General features: G+C 34.9%; 4 protein-coding genes across 5 annotated transcripts; 3 read left to right on the top strand and 1 right to left on the bottom strand.

Moving 5' to 3' along the window:
• Positions 1-514: 514 nt before the first annotated feature.
• Positions 515-3,821, top strand: LOC142984524 (adenosine 5'-monophosphoramidase HINT1-like). The gene is made up of 4 exons (XM_076132213.1): positions 515-547; positions 2,738-2,902; positions 3,096-3,207; positions 3,609-3,821. The coding sequence occupies exons 1-4, from the start codon at positions 530-532 to the stop codon at positions 3,767-3,769; spliced, it is 456 nt and encodes a 151-aa protein (XP_075988328.1). The 5' UTR covers positions 515-529; the 3' UTR covers positions 3,770-3,821.
• On the top strand, positions 1,031-2,641 carry LOC142984525 (adenosine 5'-monophosphoramidase HINT2-like). 2 transcript variants are annotated; one of them, XM_076132215.1, is made up of 3 exons: positions 1,031-1,238; positions 1,714-1,828; positions 2,159-2,339. In XM_076132215.1, exons 1-3 carry the CDS (start codon positions 1,155-1,157, stop codon positions 2,317-2,319), a joined length of 360 nt encoding a protein of 119 aa, XP_075988330.1. In that variant the 5' UTR covers positions 1,031-1,154; the 3' UTR covers positions 2,320-2,339. The 2 variants fall into 2 exon arrangements, with proteins under 2 accessions (XP_075988330.1, XP_075988329.1); XM_076132214.1 differs by lacking the exon at positions 2,159-2,339 and adding an exon at positions 2,372-2,641 and having other exon boundaries at positions 1,038-1,238.
• A 390-nt stretch (positions 3,822-4,211) lies between the features above and the next one.
• Positions 4,212-7,546, top strand: trsn (translin). The gene is made up of 7 exons (XM_076132212.1): positions 4,212-4,376; positions 4,568-4,655; positions 5,088-5,184; positions 6,201-6,316; positions 6,727-6,809; positions 6,997-7,088; positions 7,373-7,546. Exons 1-7 carry the CDS (start codon positions 4,299-4,301, stop codon positions 7,497-7,499), a joined length of 681 nt encoding a protein of 226 aa, XP_075988327.1. The 5' UTR covers positions 4,212-4,298; the 3' UTR covers positions 7,500-7,546.
• A 3,273-nt stretch (positions 7,547-10,819) lies between these two features.
• Positions 10,820-13,095, bottom strand: LOC142984646 (cytochrome P450 6B1-like). Its single transcript, XM_076132398.1, has 2 exons — positions 11,712-13,095; positions 10,820-11,283 (listed from the first exon to the last, which is right to left on the bottom strand). The coding sequence occupies exons 1-2, from the start codon at positions 13,063-13,065 to the stop codon at positions 11,111-11,113; spliced, it is 1,527 nt and encodes a 508-aa protein (XP_075988513.1). The 5' UTR covers positions 13,066-13,095; the 3' UTR covers positions 10,820-11,110.
• Between the last annotated feature and the right edge of the window lie 5,101 nt (positions 13,096-18,196).

Below are 18,196 nucleotides of genomic sequence, written 5' to 3' on the forward strand. Positions count from 1 at the left end.
AATTCACATTTACGCTCTCTATTGAATACTGTCATAGCCCAGTAGGACGAATAATATCGAAGACCTTAAATTCATTCCTTCCTGGCCTTCTTGCCTTGAAACTCTCAGGATTATTTTTTTAACCGACTCGCGATTCGAACTAGAGACCTCTATGCAACAGTCCTATTCAACCAACTGCGCCACAACTTTACTAGTTTCAGCAATAAAAGTTGGAAACACCTAACTAAATTCTCCCAGTGTCTTTTTGTTACACGACGCAAAATCAAACAATAGGTACGCTCGTACAGGCAGGCTTGTGTAAACAATAGGTGCTGTTGAAACGCCTAATGTAGGCATAATAAAACTAACTGGCAGAATATTGTGCGCACTTAGTGTCAATAAAAAAAAACAACTACGTACAATACGTCGAAACGCAGAAGTGTAAAATTAATTAATGATTAAACACTCAATTCGATTTTTAATTGAGTGCAGAGAAAAATAATAAAAAGTATGTACAGTTTAAATTCTGACCACTAGCGAGTAGCGACCAATGAGTGATAGAAAATCGGTAATAATAATATAATGTCATCGCGAATAAGCATTTATTTGTTATGCATTCAAATCTTTTTCTTTTGCGGAAATGCGGATTATGACTCAACGTGTGTAAGTATTTAGCCAATAATCGTTAATAACTAAGATAAATTAGGTGATAGTCAAGCTCAAATAACGCAAAATATAAACATAACCTCAAAATAAGTTAAGTCTTCGAACAAAACCAATTAATTGAAATATTATCTTTTTAATCTTTTATTACCATTTAGCACCTAATGAGTAGTTTTAATCTAATTACTTATCTCTTGATAAAACTTTAAAATCCTTTTATCTCCAATACTTCACTCATTTCCTTGTTTTTCATTCATTCTTTCGTATTACCGAATGAACGATTTATACAATGTAATGTAGCTGTCTCTTTCTTTCATGAATAAAATATAATACAAATATATTTTGGTAGAAAAAGACGATCTATATATTTAATGATCAGCAGGTGAGTCAGAATTTAGTTGATAATTGAATTCCGGTGTATTATGTTGTAATTCGTAAACACACGATATTAAAACGTACTTCTATAGTTTAATTGCTATAATTATCTGTTAGAAGAATAAAAATAAGTCAAAATGACTGCGGATGTAAAACCCATGAGTTTTGCAAAGTTTTGCAATGGAAGAGAACCCGAGACCTTTCTATTTGAGGATGAACTGGTAAGCAATTTCTCCATAACAATGTTTTATCAATAAATTTATACAACTTAGCCCACGTTTACAGACCTTTTGAGACCAGGCACCGGTATAAGGATAAACTACGTTTTAAACGTTCCAGTTGCAAATTAACTACGCTAAACCTTTGGCCTTCTAACTTCAAAGTTTTGTTTTATTTTGCTAATCGGGATATTTTTATTCTCTGCTTAGTGCTTCTTTTTATTAGGTCTGTACTAACTTGCGAAAGCGGCTGAATACATTTTGTTAGGTGTTCGAATAACTTAGCACAAATATCGTTTAAAAGCACTTATCTACTACTTTTGACTATTTTTTTTTTAAATAAAATACAATGTTTGACTTTTGCGTATCTTACATCTAACCAGCTAAATCCATTTGTAAGGTAATGAGAAAGCATTATAAAAATCCCAAAGACATTTTATTATAATCATGAACTCATAAGGATGTTTGTTTGTTTCAGTGCGTAGTATTCGATGAGGAAGTAAACAAGCAAGCGCCTGTACATTTCCTCGTCGTACCTAAAAGGACGATCCCCCGCCTTGTCGATGTGTCATTGGATGATGAAAAATTATTAGGTTCGTGTTATTTCTTATCTGTGAATCATTTTACGATATTGTTGGTTTTTAATTTATCATTATGACATTTTACTTTTTTTTTGTCGAACGGAATGATGCAAGTCCAGGTGATTAGGATTTTATCCGAGACAGAGAGACCGAGGTGGCCAATATGACATGTAGTCATCGCAGATGCCGCGTTACAAGTGCTTTAGAGTCGGGAGGTACGTGGGTTCGATTCCCTGAACCCTATTTGGAAAAAATCAAGCTTCAAGTTCAGTCAGTCAAAGATGATTCAATTCGATCCTAAAATGCGTTATTTTTTATTCTCATATTTATCACATTATTCAGGACATTTGCTGATCACCGCCCGCCGTATAGCTAAAGAAAAAGTCATAGACCAAAAAGGTTTCAGAGTCGTGATGAACGAAGGTCCACAATCTTGTCAGCAAGTTGATGAATTTTATGTTCAAGTCTTCGGTGGAAGGCAGATGGGATGGCCGTTCTCGTAAAATAAACGTTTAGTATATAGTCAGCTGTTTTATTTCGCCTTTTTTGTTTCAGATCATATGTTGTCGGTTGCTAAGCAGGTTGCTATAAATTTGAGACTGGACCGAACTGGGTACCACGTAATGGTTGACGAGAATCATCGGACTAACAAGTTGAAGTCTATTCATGTTTTCGGGAGAGCCCTGCATCATATGATATGGCCTACGGGACCGGGATTTAAATTGTAAAATTGTGCTACAAATATCAATGTTATCTTTAGAAATAATGGCCTGTGATGTTTTGTATTATATAAGATAAATTATTTAAATAAAGGTTAAAGTTAAATCAATTGTTTTTATTTAAGATGCCTTATTAAAATTTAGAGCAAAAACTAAACGAAACGTCAAAATTTGACATATTTGACAAGAAATTTTCTCCAAGATGGCGGGTGGTGAGACTGAAAATTCTCCTGCTGCGAAACCACAATCAGCAACTCCGATGGGTGAAGTAGAAAAGGCGCAGACCGCGGCCTCTGGCGGGGACACAATCTTCGGGAAGATCCTGAGGAAGGAAATACCAGCAAAGTTCGTGTACGAAGATGACCAGGTGACATATTATCATGCGCTGCCGGCCGGTAGCTTTATCAGCTGTTATTATTAACTTTCAATTACTTCTCGAACATTGACGATAACTGCAATATAAACATTTAGATAAAAAAACTATTAGTGTGCCTAAGTTTTGCTACTTTCTGATGCAACTTGCCAATCAATAAAGGTTATATTTTATTTATTTGTTGCAGTGTGTGGCGTTCCACGATGTCGCTCCACAGGCTCCCACTCACATCCTAGTGATCCCAAGGAAGCCGATCTCACAGTTGTCTAAAGCTGACGACTCGGATGAACAACTCCTTGGTAAACAACCTTATATACACAGAATATCTTGTTTACATTAAACAATATTATTCTGATTTGAACCTTATACTTTGGTTTTGATAACTTTCAATCGTACTATTTTGCAACAATTAAAAATAACTCATAATTTATTATCTGAAACCATAATGCAGCATGCAAGAAATAAACATTGAGAACTTAGCAATTGTATTCTTAGCTCCATGGATGAAATTCTAGAAGTATTTCTAAAGTATCAACAAAAATGAGCCTTAACTTATCATTATAAATAATCATGATCCAAATAATTGATCTGCTATCTACCTAGTTAATATTTTTTAGGATTATTTCATTATTTTATGTAAATTGTACTATACCTAATCTGGAACCAAGAACCAAAACTGCTAATTACTGCTTTCTTATAGGGCACCTGATGATTGCAGCGAAAAAGGTAGCCATCAAGGAAGGCCTTGACAAGTCTGGATTCCGCTTGGTCATCAATGATGGCAAGAATGGAGCACAGAGTGTATATCACCTACATGTGCATATCCTAGGTGGTCGCCAAATGCACTGGCCACCTGGCTAATTACCTAGTGTAAGCTGTATGCATTTAAAAATAAAACTGGTTTTCTTTTTAATTTTTTTGTTTTTTTTGTTGTTGCTTTGTTGAGTAGAGAAATAATGCCTTGTTACATGGGAAAAACTGCACTAAATAAATTATATTGATCATCACTAAGAATGTATGTTGTTTTTTTATTAAGAGATGATAATATGGGGGTGGACTATAGTGGATTGTAGAAGTATGGAGAAAAAGAATGCATGTGTATTGTAGTTTAAAAGTATAATATTTTGTTAGTACTTATACCTATCAAAACCCGTATTTTATTGTAATATATTTAAGCTATATCGTAGGTATGTCAGAAAACAATCAGACTAATTCAGTTTCACTGTGCAATTTTTTATCTGTATTGACCGAATGAATGAGTGTCATAACATTTTTCCTCCGCTGACATTGACATATGATAACCGAAATCATTCATTGATTGCATTCGTTTGTTGATCACCAAATTCTGCGGCAAAGATTTCAGCGCTATTTTACCAAAACAAAACTTATAATGTGTGAAAATCAAGCAGTAAATGCTATATTTACGAATTTCCAGAAGAACCTCGATGCCGAGCAGGATACTCGTGAGGTATAAACACTCCTTTTCACTTTTACGATTCTAGATTTGAATACGGCATCCCTCATAAACGCGTCTCACTGTCCATGTTTTATCAAATAAACTGTTTTATTTCATCAATCACTCGTGGTGTTATGAGAATCATGCGCGTTTGGTACAAAGGTGTGTTTTTGTTTGTCTTTTCACTAGTTTTGAATGTTTAGGTTATACGCAACATCTGCAAAGATATCGGTCAGATATCGCGCGAAGTGACTACAATACTTCAAGTTATTCATCATAATGAAGCGGCCAGTAAGTTTTACTACTTGATACGTTAAAAAAATATTGAATAATGAGCTAAAAAAGTTGTTTTTTTAACAAGAACTTTGATGTCTTCCAATGATAAACAAAATGGTGGTGAATTAAAATTATATGCTGAAACCAAGTTAATGTCTAACGTGTAACTGAAATTGTAAAAAAAAAATTAGGCAATTTTTTACCTTAAAAATCAAATTGATGCCTCCAACACCAAAAAAAAAACAAAAAGGAATATATTTTAAATAAGTAAATACTCCATTACTAACTCCCTGCAAGGATCTCCTCTCAGAATGAGGGAGGGGTCAGGCCTTGCCACGAGACTAGTTAAATGAGGATTCATTCTGTAATATTTTGAGTTTGTTACTATTTTGTATCCCCATCTAGACTTAATTTGATATAAGACATATAAACTCTGCTTCCCCCTAGTTGGACCAGCATGCCAGAGAGCGAGGGAATCATTTGAAAAAGCAAGAGAAGGCTATGCAAAGCTGAAGGAGGCTCTACCAGAGACTGATTACTACAAGTTAGATTTAATTATTTATTTAATACAGCACATAGAATTTTATTCTTTCTTGGTGGTCTTGTATGATATGATGTATGGATGTGAATGAGGCAAGGGAAGCTTGTAAGGAATCATACCAAGTGGAGTTCTTTGGTTTTTGCCTAACCCTATGGGAAAAAGGTGTGATATCTATACTAATATTATAAGGCTGAAGAGTTTGTTTGTTTGTTTGAACGCGCTAATCTCGGGAACTACTGGTCTGATTTGCAAAATTCTTTCAGTGTTAGATAGCCCATTTATTGAGGAAGGCTATAGTCTATATATCATCACGCTACGACCAATAGGAGCAGAGTACCAGTGAAAAATGTTACAAAAACGGGGAAAATTATGATTCTTTTATGTGACGCAAGCGAAGTTGCGCGGGTCAGCTAGTAATGTATAAAATCCTTATATTTTGTAAAGAGACTGCAGTATTTTATTATATTTTGTAAAGAGACTGCAGTATTTTAATTCTGTCCTATGTAACTATCTTAAATTGTATTCTAATGATGTATTAGTAGCCTATGTGGCAGCTTACACTCTGGTCTATAAAACATTTTAAAATCATAATAGTTTGAAGTTGTTTGTGTTACCAAATTGTTTTCTGAAATGATTTTATTTATGGCTAATTTCATATTTCACTTTGCTGAACTAACTTCAGGACCATAAAACATACTAATATATTAACATTCTATCAATTACATCATCGTGATTAAAATATTTAATAGATTTAAGATTGTCTTTTCCATACTTTACCCCAATGGAGAATATACTTCTTGCAGTAAACAGCTATTTTTTCTTACTCTTCTTTACTCTATTCCACTTGATTACATAGTTCTGCTTTTTTTTCTTTTGGAAGGAACAATTAAAATGATACAAATTTAAAATAACAGTAAATATTTTACCCTATAATACCGGGCAGATATCTTTGGACCAAGGTAGGATGAACATTTTATATTCTATAGCTACACAATTTATAAATAAATTGTATATTGCAGATATCAAGAGCACTGGCGCAATATAACTCAGAGGTACTGCTTCCTGATTGCTCTCACTATATGGCTTGAAAAGGGGATCCTTGCCACACATGAAACTGTTGCTGAGGTCCTGGGCGGTAAGTTTGAAACCAATTTGATGAGCTTCGAGCATGCATGCTTTGGAGTTTAAGTCGCCATAATTGGGTACTCAGAATTCGAAAAATTATTAATATTTCGAGCTAACTCTCATATTGGACCTCCACAACCCACACTTACCATCCACAGGTAAGACTGGTTGCCAGACTTTCGAGCTTCTGACTACTGTTAACAACTGTCAAACATCTTTGAAAATGCCCGCCGGTTCTCACAATTTAACGTGCCTTCCGAAACAATGAGGAACTAGATAATTAAAAGATGGTCACCTATTCACAGAACAACTTCAGCAAGCATAGCTTAACCTCAGAGATACCATCCTGTTGTGTCATAAACTTAAAATTTTACCTACAACAAGTTAGGCAACTCATCTAATTAATATGGTTTATTTCAGTTAGTGCAGTAGAAGAGAAGACTGGCTTCCATTTGGACATTGAAGACTATCTAAATGGACTCCTACAGCTGTGTTCAGAACTGGTGAATATAATTTAAACTAATTTAAGGAATTATCTCTTGCTACAGAAGAAAAATATCGTGATTTGGTGAAATCAGTTATTTTGATGGTTATTTTCAACACAATGACTTTTGATGATAGTCATATTCAATGCAAAAGTTTGGCGATTAAACTTATAATGCTTGTTTAAATGAAATTGTATGTTTTCAGTCGCGATTGGCAGTCAACTCTGTAACGAGAGGTGATTATGAAAAACCATTGCAGATATCCAAATTCGTTATGGAGCTAAACGCTGGCTTTAGGTATGTAAATAAATCACAAATACACTTAGTTTTAAATACTAGCTTATAAAAATATAAAAGTTTCACACATCTGAACAGGTTTCCTAATAGTTTTTACTAAAAGCTAGTGATTTTTGAGCAAGTTTTTAAGTATATAATTTCTGCCTACTCCGTAGGTGAAAAATATTTCATTTGATGTATGAATTTCATTAAGATTTTGGCTAAATTGGTTAAAATATTGGATTGGATAGTCAAAAGTTCGTATATTTATAATTGTTATTTATTGTATAAATATATTTTCGCAGGCTACTGAATCTCAAGAACGATCACTTGCGCAAGCGGTTCGACGTTCTGAAATACGACGTCAAGAAGATAGAGGAAGTGGTGTACGACCTCAGCATACGCGGCCTCAGGCCCAAGACGGAAGAATAAGCTCTCTTACTGTTATAGTACAATTATTATTATACGCTTCGAGTATTCGTATGGCTTTTATTTTTTGTTGGCTAAGTTTTAGATTATTTCAAGTTTTAGAGGTCATTGCCCAGCAGTGGGACACTCAAATAGGCTAAAAAAAAGTTTTATATTTACAGTCAATGACTGTAAATTAATTAATTGTAATTATTTGATTATTAGGTCGGGAAAAAAGTCTCTCATTATAGTATGTATGAACTTGTAATAAAATCTTTTCGCTACACAAAAAAGCTCGATATTTGGGTACCTCACGAGCTCACTGAAATAAACCTAATGAACCGTGTACTAATTTGTGATTCTTGTAGCCAAAGAGATTTTATTACAAGTTCATACATGCTATAATGCGAAAAGACTTTTCCCCCGACCTAAGATTAATATTTTTTTATATTTATAGTTTATTTAATATCTTAGTAGAAAGCCTTGTCATGCACGATTTATCTTGTCTAGATTATCTATATAAATGAAAATGAATCATCGTAACTTATGTACGCGCATAACTTTTAAACAACTGAACCAAATTGGTATATATTTTTTTTTATATGTTTGTAAAAGGTGGGACAAGGTGTGTAAGAGATCAACGGAATCAGAATTTTGAGGTATCCTAGTGCTTGACGCTGCGATAAAATTGCATTGATAGTTTTTACTGATTATTATTAAATAGTGCAAAACTGTCAAATTGTGTTCCGAACTATTTAAATAATTGACGACCAAGTGAGGGTAGACGTAGAAACTCGCGCCACAAGGAGACGACGCTTAGCAGTTATATCAGTCAGCCCGTGACCACGGTCGATGTAATACGATCGAAACGTAGGGTATTAAATAAGGTATCGTTAACCTTATAATGGAGAATGTTAACAAATTTTGATTTTTAGCCCTCCTTATTCTTTGTTAAAAATAAAAAATACTAGTGAAAGAATTACTTCGATATCTCAATTAGTTTCCGATTTATAAGTAAAACAAGTTGTAACCGCACGACGCTTGCTCTCGGGGACGGTGTGACGTCACTCTACACTACGCTCAGTCTGGCTCACACAGTCCGCTTGCGGTCGCGCGCTCGGTGCGTTGAAATTATACCTAAATACTTTTTAAAATGTTCAATTCAAATACTAGGAAATCATATGTTGTGCCTAAATGTAATAAAATTTTATGTAGGTAAGTAGATAAGTAATAATAATTAACTTTATCTTATATAATGAAACAAAATGAAACAATTTCTAACCGGATTGATCGCGAATTTATTGTTTTTACAGTGGCAGGAAAAATGTAAAATCAATAAGTAGGTACGCGATTATTTCGATTAAAAATTGTTTCTTTATAATATGCGTGATCGTGAATATCTAACATTAGCTGACTCGCGCAACTTCGCTTGCGTCACATAAGAGAGAATGGGTCAAAATTTTCCCCGTTTCTGTAACATTTTTTATTAGTACTCTGCTCCTATTGGTTGTAGCGTGATGATATATAGCCTATAGCCTTCCTCGATAAATGGACTAGCTAACAGTGAAAGTTTTTTTTAAATTGGACCAATAGTTCTTGAGATTAGCGCGTTCAAACAAACAAACTCTTCAGCTTTCTAATATTCTAGTATAGATATTACAAATATGTATAATATACTAGAGGCCGCCCGCGACTTCGTCCCCATGGAAACCCTTCCCGTGTAAATCCCGATCCCTCGGGAACTCTGGGATAAAAAGTAGCCTATGTGTTATTCTGGGCCTTCAGCTACCTATATACCAAATATCATCGTAATCGGTTCAGTCACATTTGCGTGAAAGAGTAACAAACATCCATACATACATACAAACATCCATACATACGTACATACATATATACATACATACCTATATACATACATTAAATATTTAATGAAATATTAAATATTGCTCGACAAATCACACACGGTCATTTGATTCCAAACTAAGCAGAGCTTGTACAATGGTAACCAAATAACTGATAAACGTACTTATATACTTCTCAATATATAGATAAATTGACAACCAGGACAAATACTCGTGCTCATCACACAAAGATTTGTCCCGGATGGGATTCAAAACCTCCATACGCGGCGCTACGGTTATTGCGGCAAGGTGACCGCTTAGACCACTGCGCCAAACGTACGGAGTAAATAGTACAAATAAATAAATAGTATACATATAATACAATAGTATGTATACATACATGCATACATTTTCACAAACTTTCGTATTTATAATAATAAAAAGGATTTCGGAGGCAACAAAATCTCTATTTGTTGATAAATAATGCGCAAACATTATTTTCATCTATTTTAGGTAGATTATCCGATTGCCCTTTTTCAAATCCTTCATCCATTTTATTAATTGAATAATATTTATTATTACTACACCATAAATGTAATAAGCGGATGCAAACACAACAAAATACTGCGCAAGTTATTACACCAACAACAACGGCTGGCAACTTAATACTAAGCGGGACGCGGCCCGCGCGGCGCAAGTGTAGTAGTATGACGTCACAGCCGCTCACGCGGCCGTTAGCGGGACTCGATATTTTTCGAAACTTTGAATGCTTATAAAATCAAAACTATTCGGTATTTTTAACTGAAACAAAAACTAGTTTATATGTATACACACAGGCTATACTGTGTCAAAATTTAAAGCGATTTGGCATACCTAGTAACATTCTCCATTCTTATTGCGTTAAGAAAGTGGTGATCTATTTAGTGATGTGTGATAGTTTAAAAACTTAAGTGGATGTGTCAAAACGATGTGCTTACGTGCCTCTGTGAATGGCCAGAGATAACAAATAAAAGAAGTTTGGAGGTTTCCGGGAGAGGCCTTGCTCGAATTAAGCCTTGATCCTTCTAACGACATACACCGGGCCATCAAAAAAGTAAGTATTGCTAAACAAAGATTATGTTGATTTCACTTTTCAAAATTACTGATTATGAGTAAAGGAATCTTTGACGAAACCTATAAGTTGCTTAAAACGGTATTTAAAGGGGTTGGGAAAGATACGCACACTAGGACAGTCAATATAAGTTGCTCTCTCATTGGGGACAGAGACCCATGTCCAACTAACAGTCGGACAGTAAGGGGCCGTGTTATGAATTTTTAATGAGCTTTTGAATTGGTTTTGTCTGAGTATAGGTACTAATTGTAAGGGTGTCTATTACAATTTAAAATATAAAACATTTTACTCATTTAATCTTTATTGCACTACATAATCACGGAAAATAACAATACCGCGATCCTAAACACTAACCCAAGGACTTATTTCATATTATGTATTATTAATCCCTGTCATATAAAACATGCTATAATGTAGTAAATTAGTAAAATAAATTATAAATCTTAATAATTTGTTTTCAACGCACTACAATAATTTCAGTATAGAATTTTGATAATATACTTACCAAGATTTTATTACGGCGAAAATGAGTTCATCTAATAAATTATCTAACGTCAAAATATCCGAACACTATATCCAAGCGGATCTATGTTCATTTTATTATAGCGAAATAGTTCAATAAGTTTGGCGGCAGTTATACTTAGATGTACTTAAATGCTGTTTTACATAATTATTAACATTATTTAATTAGTTCTTGATACAAATTTTAATGGAATTCCGCCTTTAATATTTTGAACTAGCGCGATGGTCGGATCGGTGATGAGGTTACGTCGACTGTTAGTAGATGGCACTACTGAGTACTTGCTGAGAATCGTTGCTAGACCGGTCAGCGATTCTAGGATACCGAAGCGCATACCTGGGAACAAAATAAAATATATCTTTAGTAAATAAGTACTTAAATTCTATTTATTAGATTTAGTTTTCTATTAAAACTTAGTTCTTTGTTCTTTTTGTTGTGTAAAAAACTAATGAAATCAATGTTCTGTCGCGATACGTTTGTACACATTTATGGAATTTATTTTTGCGTGTGGAATCGAACCTACAATCTCCGAGCACATTTGTGATGCATGATGATCGTCTCTGAACCATTGTGGCCCGAAAATCGTCCTTGCAAATTTTTGTAACGGCAGGAAATCGAACCCGCTTAACGTAATGTCGGTATTATAATTTATTTTACTAGGTTCCATACTATTATTTACAGATATATCTATACCTGACTTTATCTAAGATGATTGACAACAACTTTTTTCTTAAAATCTCTACTATAAAATATGTACAACTCACCGATGCAAGCACGTGGTCCGGCTCCAAACGGTAGAAACGAATATTTCTTTATTTCATCGGCATTTTTCGGATCAAACCTCTCTGGCATAAACTTAAGAGGCTCTTTGAAATACTTTTCATCGTTCTGCATCGCTTGCAGTGGAATTAAAACAGCAATGCCTTTGTCTATTGTCAAGTTTGTCTCTGGAAACGTATACTTTTTCGCGCACTGACGAATTAAAAAACCAATTGGTGGATACATTCTCAAACCTTCTTTGAAAACCATTTCTAAATATTTCATTTCCATAATTGCTTCATAACATAATTTTCCATGTTTTTGTAAAACATTATCTATTTCTTCTTGACATTTGACCTGTATTTCTGGGTTGTAAGCTAGTTGGTTTAATGTAAAACTAATCGTAGCTGCCGACGTTTCGTATCCAGCGCCAAATAAAATGAAAGCTTGTGCAGTTAACAACATTTCGTCCAAAACAATTTCACATTTTTCCGGATCTCCATTTTTATCTTTCCTAGTCAAAGATTCGCCGATTAAAGTTTTCTGATTTTGCAACTCCAAAAGTATGTCCACAAAATCTTTGCGACCAATCGGTTTGTTGTTCCTCGCCTCGAAAATACTTTTCACAATTTCCGTAATGGCTGTTTCAACTTCTGGCGCGAAAAACTTTAAATTTTGAAATGTGTCTGTTGCAATAAATTTCGACATGAACACTACATTATCACGTAATTTAATGTCAAAGATCCTTTTCCCTAATTTTCGAAAGGCTGACGATTCGTCGTTCAGTGAATTCGTGTCGACACCAAAACCACAAGCTGCAATGGCGTCGGTCGTAAAACAAGCCATTAAATCACGCACATTCACTTCCAAACACTTTTCAGACGCATCACAAACTATTTTCTCCAATCTTTCCGCTTGTTCTAGAAGTATAGGAAACATTGCTTTTAATTTCCCAGTTGTGAAAGCGACACTTAACTTTTGCCGTAAGACTTTCCACAAATCGCCGTCTGCCGAAAATAAATTGTTCATAAGTGGTTCTGTTTGATGCATATTCATTCCTTTTGGATAAAAATGGATGAAATCAGCCACTAATACATGTTTTATTAACTCAGGATCTCGTAGCACTAACGCACGATGATTTGAATCAAAACACCCGACGCACTTCTCTCCGGGATAATTCCTATAAATTTCCGCGAGTTGATCAGTAGGGCTTATTTTCTGGAAGTATTTTCGTAAGCTGTTACCAAAGAACGGTACAGGTTTACAGTATTTTATGCCTTTCTTCTCCCAGTATTTGAAGTTTTTCGTTCCTTTCACGTAAAGGAGAATGCAGATGACTACAATTAGTAAGACAATCATTTTCTTGGACAATTAAAGACGCGGCGATGATTGAGACTGAGCGAGGTGTTATGTGGACATTTGTTTATATAAGACCTACATGTTTGTCCCAAGGTAGACGACACGTATAGTGGTCAATAATCAAGACATTTTGCCTGTAATTTTTTTGCAAAAATGATGATATGTTCGAGGTGAGTTCCCAATTTAATCCAAATCGATTTTTTTTATGAGACACTAAATAACATTTTTATTAGCTCTCGGAGTTATAAATCGATCTTGAACTGAGGAGGATTTTACGCACATAGGTACTCGTATAATTTATAATCACAATGTATTTAGGTACGCAATAACATAGTCGGAACGGTAAACATTAAAATAGGTACTTGTTTCGTTTGAAGATCAAACCAACAACACGCAGAAAATAGCTATGTACCTGTATGTACAAAAATATTATCATCAGTCTAGCCTTTCTCCCAACTATATTAGAGACGGCTTCCTGCCTCACCGTATGCAACTGAATACCAGTATTTTACATTAAGCAACTGCCTATCGGACCTCCATGACCCAGTTTTCCCGGGTTATAACCCGATACCCGTTGATAAGACTGGTTGTCAGATTTGTAGGCTTCTGACTCATAAAGAAAGTCTGAAAGATCTTTGATATTCAACCGGGACCCTCAATTTATGTGCATTCTGAAACACGAAGGAACTGGATAAGTATAATATGGTCACCCATCCACAGAAACTCGGAAAATAAATAAAAAATGTTTACGTCGTATCGCAACCATCGTAACTTGTACGACATTACTTTGATAGATGTTTTAAATAATACTATCTTGTCCAATCTTTGTGCGCAAAATATAATGACGCATTTAGGAATATAAACATAAGAGTGAGTTATTGAGAATTAAATGGTTTTTTATATATTTATACCTATTGTCTCGATGGCATTACCTACGTGTTGTTTTTTTATGAAAATAAAATATTTTTTATTCTTTTTGACGTCAAATGAGGAAAAACCAACACTTTCATATTTTTAATGTTTTAAAATATTGTTTCTTGAAGGGCAGACAAACACAATTTCGTAATTATAATGTTTAATAGAAGGCAATACTGCCCTCTAGTAGGCGCTTGCGGTAAGCACCACGCCGCTACTATAGCGTCGGGAGGTCGTCAGTTCGGTTCCCACACGGAAACCAATTATATGTGCGATCCAAAAATAATTGTTTCGGGTCTAAGTAGTTGTAATTTGTGTCCGTTGTTTGTATGTTTGCAAAAGTCCCCGCGACACAAGAGCAATTCTTAGTGCGGGAGCTGAGTGAAAAAAAAATAAAGGATCATTTTGACCTTGTGAACGTGGCGGTCACTCTGAAAATATGTTCTAATGAAGGATATTATTTTGTAGTGGAGCCATGCTGTTTAATTAGTGTAAAATGATCCGTTCAAAGACAAACACTACCCAAATAACCAAACCAGTTTGACAAAATATTTGAATTTTGAAAAATATTTTGATGAATAGATACTACTGTCAATATTATTTTCCATCTAATTGTATTAGCTTGTACTATCAATTTTGATAACCAAAAGGGGGGTTCTTTAGGTTTTAAGTTCGTTGTTTTTAAGACGGTCTTCATTAAAACAACTAATGTGAATGAAGTAAGGGAAGCTTGTAAGGATTGGACCACGTGGCTTTCTTTAGTGGTTTTTGCCCAGCCCTATATGCACAAGGCCGACAAGGCGCGATTTTATGTACCTACCTATGTACTTGTGCCGTAGATTCCGCTTACGCTCTACGTTTAAAGAGCCAAAGTGTTTTTAACGCTTCAAATAAAACGACTTACGTTAAAACGTATAAATAAAACGCTATTATATACGTTAGAAAAACTACCGCTAAATGTACTCAGAAACCGGGAATTAAATCATTAAAACCATAGTAACTGTACCTATTCATAATTTGAGAACACGCACTAATTAAAACTTATTCAATTAATATTGAACAGTTCACGTTCAGGCAGTGATAAGTGAGGGTTCGAAACCCACTACCTGTCGCAAGCAAGTCTGAATGCTACAAAAATATACTTTGAGTGTATTTAATGAAAAACAAATTAATTTATCATAATTATGCATTTTTGTGAAATAGCAGGAAAATGAAGAATAAAAAAACATTAGGTACATACATTATGCTAATATTTTTTGTCGTTCAGAAATGCGACAACTTTGAGCAGACGTCATAACAATAAATTTTTGAAAAAAATAACAAAAAATAATCTTGTAAAATTACCATTGTTTTCCAAAAATACGACTTCAGATCGCAAAACATTCTTCCAATCCTGGATCAGAGTGCTTTTTCACATCAACCGTTTTTAATAGAATGTTCTTAAAAGAGTTATATGAACTTGTAATAAAATCTTTTCTCTACACAAAAAAGCTCGATATTTGGGTACCTCACGAGCTCACTGAAAGAAACCTAATGAACCTCACTGAAAGAAACCTAATGAACCGTGTACTCATTTGTGATTCTTGAAGCCAAAGAGATTTTATTACAATTTAATACAAACTATACCTAATGCGAAAAGACTTTTTCCCCGACCTAGTACTTGAAAAATAAGTGAGTGTATTTTTGATTAAACGCGGAAACTTATCTTTCGTAAAGGTAGACATCTGTTTAGCATAATTTTTAGTAATTTGTCTGACTTATTTCTAATTTATCGAGTTGTTTATTGTTCTGAGTTCATTCGCACTTTGTTCTTATGTAGCTGCAGTTAGGTACCTAACGTTTGCTGACAAAGTATTTATGTATTAAGTAGTATTGCAGTTGGTAGGTACTTAAAGACAGTAAAGAGACTGAATGATTGTCGAAGAATCTATTTAAATGGTATACATTCTGTTAATCGTTTAGCCATAGGTTCCCAACGGAGGCGTTACCTACTTCCCCATAAGGGGTTTAAAGACAATTTGTTTTTTTTTTAATTGGTATAATTAGATAGTATTATGTATAGCGGGGGAGAATTTTCTATTTCCCCGTAATGTCGGGATTTTGTGCTTTAGGATAATTTTCTTCTCCATTATTTTACAGTCGGAAAGAAACCCACTTGCTTGAAAACCAAAGTATTTTATAGTCATATTGTGACTTTATAGGACCTACCTATTTCAAAGGCTAACTACTCAGGCGGAAATCTTCCTAGCAGATCGATTAGGAAATGCAAACAAACCCGTATCGAAGTATTAAGATAGGATCTCGGCACGTCCACGACACGTGAGCTAAATATTTATCTATTTAACTACGGAGATACATACCTACCTCTTATGGTTAAAACGTGGTCTTTAGGTATCTAATGATTAAAAAGTCAGCGTTGGTTAGAGTGGTCAAATATCCTATTAATATTGTCAAAAAGGGAATGTGACTTGATGACTTCGGCCCCACACAGGTCCCTTTTACTCAACTGCCAAGAAAGGACTGTTTTTCGTATTTATTTCATCAATCAGTGAACTAGGTGTCTGTATTGGTTAGACTTTGGTGCAGAGATTTTAAACATGGGTGGCCACTTACTGGTATTGAAGCTGAGCTTCAACTTAACGACTGTTATCGTAATTGATATCAACCGGGTCTGATTTGGATACGGAAAGATTATTATCATTTACTTAATTTTTATTTCGCATCCATTTTTTTGGACTGTTTCATGTATTTTCGTATTTCTAAGTAATAAAGTCAGTCCCGGTTGATATCAGTTAGGATAACAGTCGTTAAGACATGTCAAATGCTTCCAGACGGCTTGAACACCTTTGAATTAATATGGTTAACCATAAATAGGATTGTTTTTAAACTCGGGCTGTCACAGACGTGCGAACTATGTCATGATATATGTTATCGGACTTTCGCTCGCACTTACACGTTGTCACATTCTAATGATTCTTAAGATAATGAAGTAGTTAGCACGTGTATAATGGCCTGAGCGTAATACCTAATTGTTAGTAGGCCTATTTCTCGATAATGTATCATAACGTCGTTAAAATTAGCACGTGTTTCTCAACGCATGCAAACACATGCTTTCCACACGGTGTTGTACAAACAGGTGCGGCATTAACCACCATCTGTATGCAAATACGCTAATTGACCGACAAATTGACGTGTAATTGATCCGCACGTGAAAGAACGTGATGGCATGCGACTGAGGAGAATAAAGCTCAATTCACATCGACGACAGGGGCCGGCGCGGCGAGCACTTAGTGCGACGTTAACTTATGGCGTCTAATATTATAGATAAACTACCGCTTAATGTACCTCAAAAACCGGGGGTAAGAGCCCTGCCTCACTAGGACGCCATGGCGGCGACGCTGGCTACGTATCCAAGCAGTTAGTATTGAAATGTATGTCACCTAAATCCCCTGGCGACGGTGAGGCAACATGACATTTCAATACTAACTGCTTGGATACGTAGCGAGCGACATCGCCATGGCGACCTAGTGAGGGCCCTTACCCCCGGTTTCTGTGGTACATTTAGCGGAAGTTTATCTATTATATTAGCGTTTAAGCTCATATAAATTTGACAGTTTGAATTGATAAACTACAGCTAAATGTCTCTCAGAAGCCGGACACTAGTCTTCAGTAATAAAATTAAACTTCGTCAGCATCTTCCCGCGACTTCGTTTGCGTGATGAGAGTTTCCGGGGTAAAACACCATTTTACCAAATTTTATTAAAATCTGTCCATAACTTTTTCGTGAAAGAGTAACTAACGTACTTCTAGCAATCCTTACAAACCTTTCCCATTTATTATAGGAGTAAGATTTCGAAACCAAAATCGCTTCATCTAGAAAATAGCGCCATTTTAGCCATACTGAGAGCGGTATCCGGCCCGTGTGATTGAGCCTAACTGTCGTCGGTCAAGTGCAAATATTTGGTAAGGTACTTATATTTTATGAGGAAAATCTTTTAAAGTGGTAGTGCTTTGTGTCAAATTAAATGGAGTTGAATTTCAATAATGGGTTTTCCCAAATATAGGTTACTTAACATATGTTAAGTATTTGTATAAAATTTTGTATAGGTACTAGTATTTCCATACTAAAAGTGTTTTTGACATATCAGAATAGGTACTTGCTAATTACTAGCTAATTTGACTGTAGACAAATACTCAATTAAATAAAACAAACATA

Source organism: Anticarsia gemmatalis, chromosome 27, assembly GCF_050436995.1.
Source record: "Anticarsia gemmatalis isolate Benzon Research Colony breed Stoneville strain chromosome 27, ilAntGemm2 primary, whole genome shotgun sequence".
Lineage (NCBI taxonomy): Eukaryota > Metazoa > Arthropoda > Insecta > Lepidoptera > Erebidae > Anticarsia > Anticarsia gemmatalis.

Bases quoted from the DNA above. Each gene is read 5' to 3' on its own strand.
- LOC142984524 (XM_076132213.1), top strand. The intron at 2,903-3,095 runs GTGACATATTAT...TATTTGTTGCAG, and splicing joins TCGTGTACGAAGATGACCAG to TGTGTGGCGTTCCACGATGT. The intron at 3,208-3,608 runs GTAAACAACCTT...GCTTTCTTATAG, and splicing joins CTCGGATGAACAACTCCTTG to GGCACCTGATGATTGCAGCG.
- LOC142984525 (XM_076132214.1), top strand. From the start codon at position 1,155: ATGACTGCGGATGTAAAACCCATGAGTTTTGCAAAGTTTTGCAATGGA. The intron at 1,239-1,713 runs GTAAGCAATTTC...TGTTTGTTTCAG, and splicing joins TTCTATTTGAGGATGAACTG to TGCGTAGTATTCGATGAGGA. The intron at 1,829-2,371 runs GTTCGTGTTATT...TTTTTGTTTCAG, and splicing joins GGATGATGAAAAATTATTAG to ATCATATGTTGTCGGTTGCT.
- trsn (XM_076132212.1), top strand. From the start codon at position 4,299: ATGTGTGAAAATCAAGCAGTAAATGCTATATTTACGAATTTCCAGAAG. The intron at 6,317-6,726 runs GTAAGTTTGAAA...GGTTTATTTCAG, and splicing joins TGTTGCTGAGGTCCTGGGCG to TTAGTGCAGTAGAAGAGAAG. The intron at 7,089-7,372 runs GTATGTAAATAA...ATATTTTCGCAG, and splicing joins GAGCTAAACGCTGGCTTTAG to GCTACTGAATCTCAAGAACG.
- LOC142984646 (XM_076132398.1), bottom strand. From the start codon at position 13,065: ATGATTGTCTTACTAATTGTAGTCATCTGCATTCTCCTTTACGTGAAA. The intron at 11,284-11,711 runs GTGAGTTGTACA...TTTTGTTCCCAG, and splicing joins CGGACCACGTGCTTGCATCG to GTATGCGCTTCGGTATCCTA.